The sequence below is a fragment of the Lipotes vexillifer genome, unplaced genomic scaffold (assembly GCF_000442215.2).
Source record: "Lipotes vexillifer unplaced genomic scaffold, Lipotes_vexillifer_v1.1 scaffold474, whole genome shotgun sequence".
Taxonomy (NCBI): domain Eukaryota; kingdom Metazoa; phylum Chordata; class Mammalia; order Artiodactyla; family Lipotidae; genus Lipotes; species Lipotes vexillifer.
The window spans coordinates 146460-160127 of record NW_006772385.1 but is presented as its reverse complement, the minus strand read 5'-3'; the positions used below and the strand labels follow the sequence as shown (position 1 = coordinate 160127).

Here is a 13668-nt window from a genome sequence, read left to right as displayed (position 1 = left end):
GATGCTATGACTTGGGGTAAGGCTGAGTTAAAAAAAAAAAAAAAAAAAAATAGAGTGGATTTAAAATAGTTTTTTAAAAATATTAAGTACATAAGGATACAAGCAATATGCAGTTAAGGCAAACATACTAAAGGTGTTTTGCAAAGTACTGAAGGTAGAAAAACATTCAACTAATAAAGGAGCTAATAAAGGAACAACTAATAAAGGAGGAACTTACTCTCAGATTTGTGACAATGCATTTTTGGAGTCTATAAATCAGGAATTGGGTAACATGAATCTAAATCCACCAAACAAATAGTCTGAACATCTGGATCACGTCAAGGTTGCTTTGGTCTTAGAATGCAGGAGGCTTGGAATGGAAACTCAGAAATATCACCAAGAATATTCCCATAGATTGATTACACGCGATTATGAGGCCAAGAAATAGAAGCTGATGATCAAACTCATATGTAGCACAAAATGTATGTTAAAAATTCAATAATACTTACTTTCCTTTTTTAATTGTGTTCCTGCCAAGCAATGGATCGAGGACTGGATCTATCGTTTCCTCAAGGTTTTCAAGTAAGATGACATCTCCAAAGGCCAAAGCGGTTTCAATGTCATTCAAAAACCTTAAAGTTCAGTCAGAATCAAGAAAAAATGTAAATAAGCACAGGAAAAGTGTTCTAAATTATTTATACTCAACTGTATTTCATTTAATGTAAATACTTTAGATGGAACAAACTAACTTAGAGAAAACTAAGTATTTTATAAAGTACTGTTTTCTTCAACTAGAATACATGGAAATTAAAGATTAGATTTTGAGGTAAATTTCAGTTATATTTTTCCCAGTGAAATTCAGTAGTGTGAACTAATGAGTCCGTGTAAAAATTACTTACTTTTGATAGTAATCATGGTTGAAATAAATGTAACCTACCCAAACATTACAAATTTAAATTTACTCAATACGTCCTCTTTTGATTAAAAAAATAAAAATTATATTAAATGCCTTGTGGCTTTATCAAATTTTCATTTTTTAAACATTTCGATTCAGTCATGTAAAGTGGTGAACTATCTTTTGATTTCATTCCCACTCTCCAAAAATAGTCTCTCCTATTCAAAAATAATTTCCTCCAAGTATTCAGATAAGCAAAGAGACCATTTATCTGCACGACCGCAGACATTCCTTATTCCATTTTACATGTCAAAAGATGATGGAGGGGTGAAAAGTATCAGTATGACTAAAATTATTTATTCCGCATTAACTGAAGACCGACTACATACCAGAGAGCTTTCTACTTATCAGAAAACACTGCCATGCGGACCGAGAGACAGGAAATCTCAGAGTCGATTCAGTTCTCAAAAGTGACATGTAAAGCTTGACTAAAAAATTATCTTCAGGCACTCTGTTGGGAATTGAGCCATGCTAAAACCCCACTGTAGGCAAAGTACATATTCAGGAATATAACTGGAACCATCATTAAACCTAAAGGTGCAGCTGACAATTCTTGGGTTACCATATGCCAAAGTCCTAAAGAAGGATTATAATACATTGTATTACCATTCTTGGCCTTAGGAAATTTTTCCTCTCACATTCAGTGTTTGTTCTAACCTTCCAACTAATTTCTTCTTCAGGTAAGTGGATGCCACCCAACGTAAATGCCCTTTCAACAGAGATACTTTATGGGAAACGTGAGCAGGCAGGTAAACAAGTCGTACCAAACTATCACATTTCAAAGTGGCAGAGAGGTCTAAGAAATGCCAGGACTTGGTAAAAGTCAGACCCATTTCCGGCAGCTCAACAGATAGTCAGCCCTTCAGGTTTCACATACCCTTTCCGGCCCACATGTGTGATTTTCAGGTCAGTCCCGTACTTCTTCTTGATCCACTTAATTCCCTGCTGCTGGGGATCTATGAGCAGGGGCCAGCGCTCGCAGTGTGTTAGGATAGCAGCGTTCTCCGTGGACATTCTGTCACTGGGCAGTCCTTCATTATTCCAGGTGGCAACTGTGGCATCATCCGTCAACATGGCAATCATGCCCAGGCCTTCAGTTACTGGGATGGAGACCTTTAAAATCAGAGTTGAAGGCAATAAACTGCCAGTGTGGCAGAGCACAATAGACAAGAAAACAAGAGACCAAAGCCCAAAGAACACATACAAATTCTCCTGACTCTCAAAAGCCAAATAAAACTCTCATCATGAAATACAGTTCGCCCCAATAAGCCCATTGTTCACCTCTTGGAATTCTGTCAACTGCAGAATCCAACATCTGATTTGTTCCTGCATCTATCTGGCTTCAAGCAAAAGGGACTTTGCCCTCTGTACACACCTACAGCAACCCCAACAAGGTGAGAGTGAATTTAGACTCCAGCAAGTATGGCAGGACAACAGAAATGTATAATATTTGCCCAGTGGAGTAATCATCCCACATAAGCAATGCTACATCGCACTCTCTTGCTTCCAGCATTTCATCTTTCTTCTACAGATCAACAGTAGAGAGAGAACACTTCTCTCTCTGGGGTGGGTTCATGGAATCTATTCAGTCCGCTGGAACTCCGTCAGCTTGTGGTGGTACCCAGCAACTTCGACTACAGCCTCTCCTCTGAGAGGGAACTGTCTACAGTGTGACTGTGAAGAGAAGCATTACAAAGTGGGGAGTTGTTGGGGGAGGGATAAATTAGGAGTACGGGCTCGACAGATGCAAGCTGTTACATAAAATAGATAAGGAACAAGGATTTATTGTATAACCCAGAAAACAATATTCAATACCTTGTAATAACCTATAATGGAAAATCACTGGAAAAAATATAAATACATAACTGAATCACCTTTGCTGTACACCTGAAACTAACATATATTGTAAATCAACTATACTTCAATAAAAATTTTTTTTACAAAAGAAAAAAAACCAAACTTGCTTCCTTTAAACGAGAGAAAGAAGAAACCTATTCTTTTTTGAAACCTGTTTTAAAGATAAGCATCAGTTCTTTAGAAAAGTGGACTGATTTTACAAAAAATAAGTAAGATTCTAGAAAGGAATTTATTAAGGAATTTATTTAATCAGTCATCAACGACTAAACATTTACTGAGCACCTCCTACATATGTATGGAGACACCACTATCAGCAAGATGAATAAGGAACTAGTCCCCTGGCTGGGTAGGGGGGCTAACATGGAAACATGGCTCCATAAGAGAGGGCAGTAAGATCCCGACCTGACTTAAGTAGGCAGGGGAGGCTGTAGCAGCAGTAGGGGTTTGATTTCCTGGTTGCCCACAAAGCTTCAGCAAACAATGTTGGAAGAATTCCCACAATAAAGCCGGGATGCAACGTGAGGTTAGTATAGGAAAGGTTAGCATAATACGTCTACTGTTCCTACTGACAATGGTATCTTATAAATAAAGCAAACTCTACCTCCTAGTGATAGGAGCAAGCAGCCTTGATATCTGATTCCACAAGCAAATCACTATCTTACAGAATAGGCATCCTCTTATCAGCAAGAACTCCATGGCTTTAATTTCTTAACTTCTACTTAATACAACTAGAGGCTTAAAATAACTTTAATTTCTGATGCTATAAAGAGTAAGCGTGTAGATCTTGTGTCCGAATTCAACAATTTGAATTGTTTGAGCACCTACTGTGTGCAGAGTACAGTTCAGGGGATCAAAGAAAAGTCCCCCTTTGTTAATGGCCACTTTAACCTAGTAGGGGAAACAAAGCAGGTAACTCACACTACAGAATATCATAAATACTTTAAAATACGTTGAGACTTAAATTTTTAAAAACAAAGTTTAGGATATTTGCTTTACAGTATGATGTTCAAATAGGCAGTTGCGTGACACAGAGAAATTTTTCCATCAAAAAATTTTTTGATAGTTGCAATACAGTTATCACTTTCACAGTCATTTTAACCTAGGTTTAGAGTGGGGAAAATAAACCTCAATTCATATGTTATCTTCTTTTTAATCCACTCTTCTTTGCAGAATTCCTCGAAGGAGTCTGCAAAAACAGAAACCAAGTGCGAAGAGGGAGTCCAAAGTCAGCCTAGCAATTCAGTGAGAATCCATTTAATTGCTTCATTTTAAATAGTGCAGCATGTGGTCAGTCAGGATGGAGCTGAAAAAAAAGGGAAACAGCCTCCCCTCTTAAGAAGTTTTACTAGAGGGAAAAGAACAGGCTAGAAGCACATACCCTGAACCAAGCTAGACTAATCCTAACACCAAACGCCTATTAGGATCCTCTGAGAATTGACCAAGTGGTATATTCCAAAGGATAAAAGGGAACTTCCTGATGAGGTAAGACTCCCAGTTTCTTTAAATATGATGGTAACAAAACAACCAGTAGTCGTAAGGTTTTAAGTGCTTACAAAATTTACTCATATACTTTCCCTCTGTTCATTGCCTCACTTAACTCTTACAGGAGTACTGCCAAGTAGATGTCTTTCTCACTCTCTTTTTGCTCAGGACACTGAGGCTTAGAAAGGTTAACTCCATGTATAATACTTCCATGTATTTGCTCTGACTATAAACTGCTAGGTCAGATTAATGAGTGGAGCGCAAATGCCTCCTTGAACCTGTCCATGTCTTCATTTGTCTGCCTAGCAGACGATAACTTTGGTAACAATTTTATTTGGACCCTCAAGGCCACATACGCCCACTGTCCCTGTCCTTTTCAGTTACCACCACGCTGCTCTGTTTCTTCCCCATGCCATCCTCCAAACTCATGCCCCCACTGTCACACTTTCTGACAACTGTTCCCCCACATCCTATAGTATCCTAGTCCTATTTGGGCCAAACTCTCTAGCTCCCTCTACCTGCTTGTCTCAACTAAAACCCAGCTCTTCACTAGGGCAGTGGCTCTCAACCCCAGGCTGTATATTAGAATCACATGAGAGCTCTCAAAGCTGCCAACATACCCCCCACCCACAATCTCTAATGATTCAACTTCAATTGGCATCTATATGTTTTCCAAGTTCACTCCCACATGATTTAAATGTGAAGCTGGAGTCCAAGAACCAATGCTCTAGGGTCTCACTTTCCTTGAGGGCTTTCTTAAGTAGACAGTTCATTTTCTTAATATTCCCATTACTGAAAAAATGTGTGTGGGTAACAGTGGTCATTCTTCTTACTCCCCTGCACATCATTCCAAGACCACAGCTCTTCCATCCTTGAGGAAAAATGCCACCTCTGAGGCCCATGGAGTCCAACTCTACAATCCTCTATGTATCCTCCTCATATGAAAGCCTTAGCCACTGGTCCTTCTCACTTTCCAAGTCTGGCTATCAATCTGTGACCACCTCAGCGCTCATGGAGATGACGAATCCACTCTCCAGCCCTGACATCCTTCAGGCCAAAGCTCTACATTTCCTTTCCACTCTAGCATTCTGGGGGAGGAGGCAGAGGGAGGGGGAAATATCAGAACCCGCTGGGAAGATCACACAACATCCCCATGCCTAGTCTCCCTTGCATACCCCACACCCTCAATGACGTTGGTGTATTTTGGGAGGGTATTACACCATCTCCTTCTTTAGATGGAAATGCTATCCCAGATCCTGTAATAATCTGAAACTGTTTCATTATTGAAATCTAAACATCTAATACCCAATTCTTTAACCATGATTATCTATACCTCTCTCATACCTTTAAACATAATATTTACTCTTACCAATAGCATTAAGACATGCAGTCCTTTACCCATCACCTATTTTTCACTGTGGCAAAACATACATATCATAAAATTTGTCATTTTAATGTGTACAGTTCAGTGATATTAAGTACATTCACATGGTTGTGCAATCACCATTACAATCCATCTGCAGAATTTTTTCATCTCCCCAAGCTGAAACCCCATACCTATTAAACAGTAACTCCCGTTACCCCCCGCCCCCAGCCCCTGGCAACTACCAGGGTACTTCCTTTTTCTATGAAGCTGACAATTCTAGGTACCACATATAAGTGGAATCATACAATACTGGTCCTTTTATGACTGGTTTATTTTACTTAACATAACATCTGCAATGTCCATCCAAGTTGTAGCATGCGTTAGAATTTCCTCCCGTTTTTAGACTGAATAATATTCCACTGTGTGTATACGCTACATTTTCTTCATCCATTCATCTGCTGATGGACACTTGGATTTCTTCTACATTTTGGCTATTGTGAATAATGCTGCTATTAACAAATATACAAGTATCTGTTTGAGTCCTTGCTTTTACTTCCTTTGGGTAGTAGATCCCCAGAGTGGAACTGTTGGATTATAAGGTAATTCTACATTTAGTTTTTTGAGAAACTCTATCATATGTTTAACCACTTTTTTATTAACATCTTTATTGGAATATAATTGCTTTACAATGTTGTGTTAGCTGCTGCTGTATAACAAGGTGAATCAGCTATAAATATACATATATCCCCAGGTCCCCTCCCTCTTGCGTCTCCCTCCCTCCCAGCCTCCCTATCCCACCCCCTAGGTGGTCACAAAGCACCGAGCTGATCATTAACAAATATACAAGTATCTGTTTGAGTCCTTGCTTTTACTTCCTTTGGGTAGTAGATCCCCAGAGTGGAACTGTTGGATTATAAGGTAATTCTACATTTAGTTTTTTGAGAAACTCTATCATATGTTTAACCACTTTTTTATTAACATCTTTATTGGAATATAATTGCTTTACAATGTTGTGTTAGCTGCTGCTGTATAACAAAGTGAATCAGCTATATATATACATATATCCCCATATCTCCTTCCTCTTGCATCTCCCTCCCACCCTCCCTATCCCACCCCTCTAGGTGGTCACAAAGCACGGAGCTGATCTCCCTGTGCTACACAGCTGCTTCCCACTAGCTATCTATTTTGCATTTGATAGTGCATATATGTCAATTCTACTCTCTCACTTCGTCCCAGCTTACCCTTCCCCCTCCCCGTGTCCTCAAGTCCATTCTCTATGTCTGCGTCTTTATTCCTGTCCCGGCCCTAGGTTCATCAGAACCATTTTTTTTTTTTTTTTAGATTCCATATATATGTGTTAGCATGTGGTATTTATTTTTCTCTTTCTGACTGACTTCACTCTGTATGACAGACTCTAGGTCCATCCACTTCACTATAAATAATTCAATTTCATTTCTTTTTATGGCTGAGTAATATTCCATTGTATATATGTGCCACATCTTCTTTATCCATTCCTCTGTTGATGGACACTTAGGTTGCTTCCATGTCCTGGCTACTGTAAATAGTGCTGCAACGAACATTGTAACCATTAACTTTTTTTTTTTTTTTTTTTGCGGTCCGCGGGCCTCTCACTGTTGTGGCCTCTCCCGTTGCGGAGCACAGGCTCCGGACGCGCAGGCTCAGCGGCCGTGGCTCACGGGCCCAGCCGCTCCGCGGCACGTGGGATCTTCCTGGACCGGGGCACGAACCCGTGTCCCCTGCATCGGCAGGCGGACTCTCAACCACTGCGCCACCAGGGAAGCCCGTAACCATTAACTTTTAACTACACTCACATCTCTACCCAACCTAAATAGAGCCTTCCTTTCCTTAATTGTTTTTCTGACTGCCACATGACCGACCGTCGCTGTCTTCTTTTCCTTCTGGCTTATCTGCCTATAAATCTTGTACCCTGGCTGAAATAAACATTCTCTGTCTTCTCTTTCTGCTCCCAGACTGTGAGTATTGCTGATGAAAGCTTTATTACTGTGACTACAAATTTATCCTTTCCAAATTCATCTTTGGTTGCCTAAAGCTGCTTGGCAACACTTAACATCTACTCTCCAACTGCTCTCGATGGGTATTTTTGATGTTTTCACCACCCTCCTCACAGCGTTCTTTGAGTTTCAATTTTCTTATCTTTGGCCAACTGGCACTGCAATTTGCAGCTTCCCTGAGAGAAGAGAGACCAGCAACTATGACTACATCAGCTTTCTTTCCCTGTATCAGTATCTCTGCCTGTGTCCACCTTTGTATCTTTCCCTCCCACCTAAGTTGAAGGAGTCTTACGTCTTCTACCTGAGGGTCATTCCATTTTCCTCTATTCTGATCCCTTCTTCCCAATTTCTGATGGATCAGGCCTCTTCCCCCTTTTATCATCAGCAATTCCTTTTCCATTCCTTCTCTGGAAGCATAGACACATGCTCTAGTCTCATTCATACTGAAAAAACAAACCCTTCACTTGCTTCATGTCCCTAACTACGCACTTCTGTTCATCTCCTTCTCTTCACAGGCAAATTCCTACAAGAACAATCTGCTTTTTCTGCCTCCTTTCCTCACTTCCTGAATAACTCAGTGCAATCTGGCTTCTGGCTCGTTACACCCTCGTGGTCACAAAAGACCTTCACGTTACCAAGTCTGATGACACTTTTAGTTCTTAGTTCTTTTCTCACTTGTCTCTACGGCTTTGGCATCACTGACCATCCCCATGTTTCTACTCTTATCTCCTATGACAGCATTCTTGCCTGGGGCTTCTGCAGTCTCTGACTGCGCCTTCTTCAACTTCCTCGACTTCCTGTTTACATGTCAGCGCTGACTCAGCTCCCTTTGCTCTAAACCTCTTCCCTAGAAGATCTCACCACACCTATAGTTCCAAGAACTACCTTATATCAATGACTCCCAGATTTGACTCCCATCCAATAACACGCTTGTCCAGCTCTCTACTGGTTATTGACACTTGAATGTTTCAGACACACCAAAATGTTTCTAAAACCAAACTCTGTCTTTTCTCTCAAACTAATTGTATTGTTTTTTTTTAAGCCTTATCCATATTTTAATCTTATTTAAATGTGCTTACATACATATGTTTTTAATAATGTAACGTCACCACTTTCTAAAGCCCCCAAATTCCTTTGAAATACTTTTTTAAACATTTTTTTTAATTTTTATTTTATTTATTTATTTTTGGCTGTCTTGGGTCTTTGTTGCTGCACAAGGGCTTTCTCTAGTTGCAGCGAGCGGGGGATACTCTTCGTGGCGGTGCACGGGCTTCTCATCGCGGTGGCTTCTCTTCTTGAGGAGCACACGGGCTCCAGTAGCTGTGGCACTCGGGCTCAGTAGTTGTGGCTCGCGGGCTCTAGAGCGCAGGCTCAGTAGTTGTGGCGCACAGGCTTAGTTGCTCTGCAGCATGTGGGATCTTCCCGGACCAGGGCTCGAACCCGTGTCCCCTGCGTTGGCAGGCGGATTCTTAACCACTGCGCCACCAGGGAAGTCCTCTCAAACTAATTTTAATCTGAGGGAATAGCACCTTCATATATTTACTTTCTCCCCATCAATCCATTGCATTGTTTCATCAACTCTTCTTCCTTGCCCCCTCTGGAACCACTCCCTGGCTTTGCCACGTCTACTATCATCACTTCGTTCAGTTCATTGCCTTCTGGACTGTCATTCTAACAGATAACAATAGTCTCTTCCCCCTCCAAGTCCTGTTCCCTCTGTGGCCAGTGTGAGCTTTCAAATGAATAATCTGATCATGTCACAGACCTGCTTAAAATCCTTCAATGGCTCCCCATGCCTCGGATTAAGTTCAAACTTCTTTTCTTAGTTTATTATATAGGGTTGTAATATGGCCCCTCACTAATTCTGTAATGTTCATCTGTATCGTCCACTTTATAATTATACATCAGTTCATCTACAGTTTCTAAGTTATTTAACATTCTAACACTTAAATCACTGGGAACTCTTTTTATTTAACATGAAGCCGTGAAGGAGAGCCCTAGCTGTATTTCTGCCCAAATGGTTGGTCAGTTGTTCTATCACCATTTATTGAATAATCCATTACTTCCCCCACTGATACACAATGTACATTTAAGCACACATTTATTTTAAAATAGGTATTGGTAGTCTGGTAGTTCCTCAAAAGATTAAACATAGAGTTACCATATGGCTTAGAAAATTTCACTCCTAGGTATGTACCAAAGAGAAATGAAACATGTCCACACAAAAAATTTGTACATGAATAATTCAAATTTTCATAGCCACATTATTCATAATAGTCAAAAAGTAGAAACAACAAAAATGCCCATCAACTGACAAATGGAGAAATGTAATGTGGTATATCCATCTAAGGAATATTATGCAGTCATAAAAAGGAGTGAAATACTGACACAGGCTACATCGTGAATGAACCTTAAAAATGTGCTAAGTGAAAGAAGTCAGTCATAAAATACCACATATTTTATGAGTTCATTCATATGAAATGTTCCAAACGGGGAAATCTTTAGAGACATAAAATAGATTAGTGGTTGTATAAGCCCAGTAAGAATGGGGTGACTGGGGGTGATAGCTAATGGGTGTAGGGTTTATATTTGGAGTGATGAAAATGCTCTAGAATTGACTGTGATGACAGTTGCGCAGCTCTATGAATACACTAAACACTACTGAATTGTATACTTTAAATGGGTGAATTGTATGGTATACAAATTATATCTCAATGAAAAGGAATACTGAACATCCACAATGCTCCAGGCACCATTCTAGGATGGAACAGTGAACAAAACATGCAAAATACTTGCTTCCATGGATCTTACATCTTCTCTGGGGCAGGGAAAAGATATTAACCATAACAATTTTATAAATGAGATAACATATTAGAAAGTAATAAATATTATGGTGAAATATATGGAGCAGAATGAGGCACGCTGAGGGATGAAGGTTGTAGTCACATCTAGGGATATGAAGCTGTTGTTTGAACAAAGACCTGATTGATGGAAGGGAGTGGGACAACGTATGTCCTCAGGGAAGGTACTTCAAGACAGAAGAAACGGCTAGTGCAGAGGTTCTGAGGCTGCAGCATATCTGGCATATTCAAGGAAGGTGGCTGGTGTGATTAGAGCAGAGTAGTGAGGAAAGGCATAACAGGTAATAAGACAAAGAGAGATAACAGGGCCAAATCACATAGGGTTTTATAAGCCTCTGGAGGGTTTCTAGCTTTTGCTCTGAGTGCGATGGGGAGTCATTAGAGGGATTTTAGAAGAACACTCACTTAATCTGACTTGCATTTTTAAAGGGTCACACTGGCTGATATGTTGAGCTCCGATTTTGGAGAGAAGCCACGAATGTAGAAGCAGGGAAACCAGTTAGGAGGTTTTCACACTAACTGAAGAGGAAGATAATGGCTTGGCCCAGGATGGAAGCGGTGAAGGTGGTGAAAAGTGGTCAGATTCTGAATATATTTTAAAGGTGCAGCCTACAGAATTTCCTAGACGGACTGGATGTAGGTGTCAGAAAAAGAGTGACAACAAAATGACCCCAGGGTTTTCAAGCCTGAGCTAACAAAAGGATGGGCCTACCATTAAACAAATCAGGAATACGTAGGTAGAAGTTTTAGGGGGAAGATAAAGATTTCAGCTTGGACGTTCCATATTTGAGACATCTTTCAGACACAGAAGTGAAGATGCCACTGTCTGGGCTGCAGGAGTTAGTGGTATCCAGGTGGCATTTAAAGCCATGAACCTTAGCACAGGGAACTATCCTTGATATTTTGTAATAAAAGGGAAAAGAATCTAAACAGGAATATATGTATATATATCTGAATCGCTGTGCTGTACACGTGAAATTACCATGATACTGTAAATCAACTATTCTTCAATTTAAAAAAAAAAGAAGAAAAAAATTCACAAATAAAGCCATGAACCTAGTAAAAAGCAGTTCAAAGACTGAAGTTTGGGTCATTTCAACATTAAGAGATTGGGGAGAAGAGGAAAAAATAAATCAAAAAAGAAGTCTGAGAAAAATTGACCAGTGAGGTATAGGGAAGATGGGGGGAGGGTGATTCCTTAGAATCAAGTGAAGCAAGTATTTATGGGAGGATGGAGTGCTCAAGTGCATCAAATTCAGTTAAGTACAATGAGAATGGAGAACAAACGACTCAACTTAGCAACGTGGTAGCAAAATCTGACAAGAGGCATTTAGGTGGAGCGGTGGGGACAAAAGCCTCTCCGGAGTGACTCAGAAATATGGAGGGAGGATTTACAGACAGTGAATGTACATTCCTCTTCTGAAGTGATGACTGTAAATGAGAGCAGAGAAATGAAGGAGTAGCCGGAGGGGCAGGGGGCGTCAAAGAGAAATTCACTGGTATATTCTTTTTTAATGCGAGGAATGACTGAAATAACTGTATGTTTGAATGCTGGTGGGAATGATCTAGTAATGAATTAGTTGAGACAGAAAAACTTCTGACGACAAAGAGAGGAAAAGCTGTCTAGAATTGTCCTCAAGGAAGGGAAAGGGGATGGAAAGTAGAATACAACCCAAACGACTGGCATTAAATAGAAGTATCATCTTACAAGCATCAGGAGGGAAGACAGTATATGAGTAGAAATGCTGGGAGGTGAGAGACGCAGTTGTGGGAGTTTATACATTACCATACATTAAATATATCAAATATCTCTCTACATCCTTAAATGCTTCTGAACTCTATTCTATTCTCGTTTTCTACTTCCCTTGAAGAACCACTTTGCTGTAATTATTTTAGCTTTAGAATATATTTTAATATCTTGAAGGATAAGGGCCCTCTTCCCGTTCTATTCCAAAATTATGTTGGTGTTGTTAAAAATATATTCTTCCAGCAAACTTTAGAATCACTGGGTCAAGTTAAAATATAATTCCCCTTGAAATTCTGACTTGAACTGAGTTAAATTTGTTCATTAGATTTTGGAGTTTTGACGCATTTAGAATATAAAGTCTTCATTTCTAGGAACACATTAAGGATTGCTGTCTTACTTTATAAGACTTTTCTCTCCAAGGTTACCTTAAATATGTCAACAGGTCGTTAATAAATGACATGCTTAGTTTAAAGATTTTTTAAATGACATAAATCATAGTCACTTGTTGATTGGTTAATTTACAAACTGTTGTAATCCCCAGGACACCCAAGTCAAACTGACAAGCCAGAGATACTCAGGAGAGCAACAGGGTAAGAAAATACCCTCTATACTGTGGAGCAGTGAGAGGAGTTGCTTCTTGGGAGGGCAGGATAAGGGAACACTGATGAAGGAAAATTCATCAAAAAATTAACATGAATAAGCAATGGCAGCTCCTCTTGGACCCTGGCACATGTTCATAAAGACGTGACTGTCTTTCCACTTTGCTGTGACTGAATCTAGAAGGAGTAGAAGGTAAGTAGCTCAGAAACTGGAAACCTCCATTCCATAGGACAGACATTTTTTAGGTTTTATGTAGCACTTTCTGCCAGGGGTCCTGGAGACAGAAAAGTCTCTTCCAAAAGGATGTCATTTATACAATTTGGAATCTCTTTCTTCCTTTAGCATAGCTCTGCCCAGAGATGAGTGTGAGTAAGCTGGTCACATTGGAAGGTCTGTTTCTCATTCAGCATGATGCCTACATGCTCAAGAGGAAAGGGGAGAGCATTGGGATGACTGAAAACAGACATGGGGGTCTTGAGAACTGTGGGCCCACAGTGAAACACAGGCCCACAGTCAAAATGAATGTTTGTTTAGCATAGAGCATCAGAAAATTACAATTTTTGCTTTGGCTATATGTTTAGAATGTTTAGACAGTTTGCATGAGTCAATTAATTTTATTTTATTCTTCAAAACAAAATGTAATCTTCATGGAACTCCACATTTGGAATTTCAAGTCAATGGGAACATATAAATTGATTGATGGGAAACTTCCCAGAAACACATATACTAAAGAATGCAATACCAGCAATTAAGACTCAATTTTTTTTTTTTTTTTTTTTTTTTTTTTT

General features: G+C 39.7%; 1 protein-coding gene across 1 annotated transcript in view; it reads right to left on the bottom strand.

The window, feature by feature from the left end:
- Positions 1-13668, bottom strand: part of DNAH11 (dynein axonemal heavy chain 11) — a 213524-nt gene that overhangs the window by 65785 nt on the left and 134071 nt on the right. Inside the window, 2 exon segments of the mRNA XM_007472188.1 lie at positions 489-611; positions 1812-2047. Coding sequence (XP_007472250.1) covers positions 489-611; positions 1812-2047 — 359 coding nt within the window.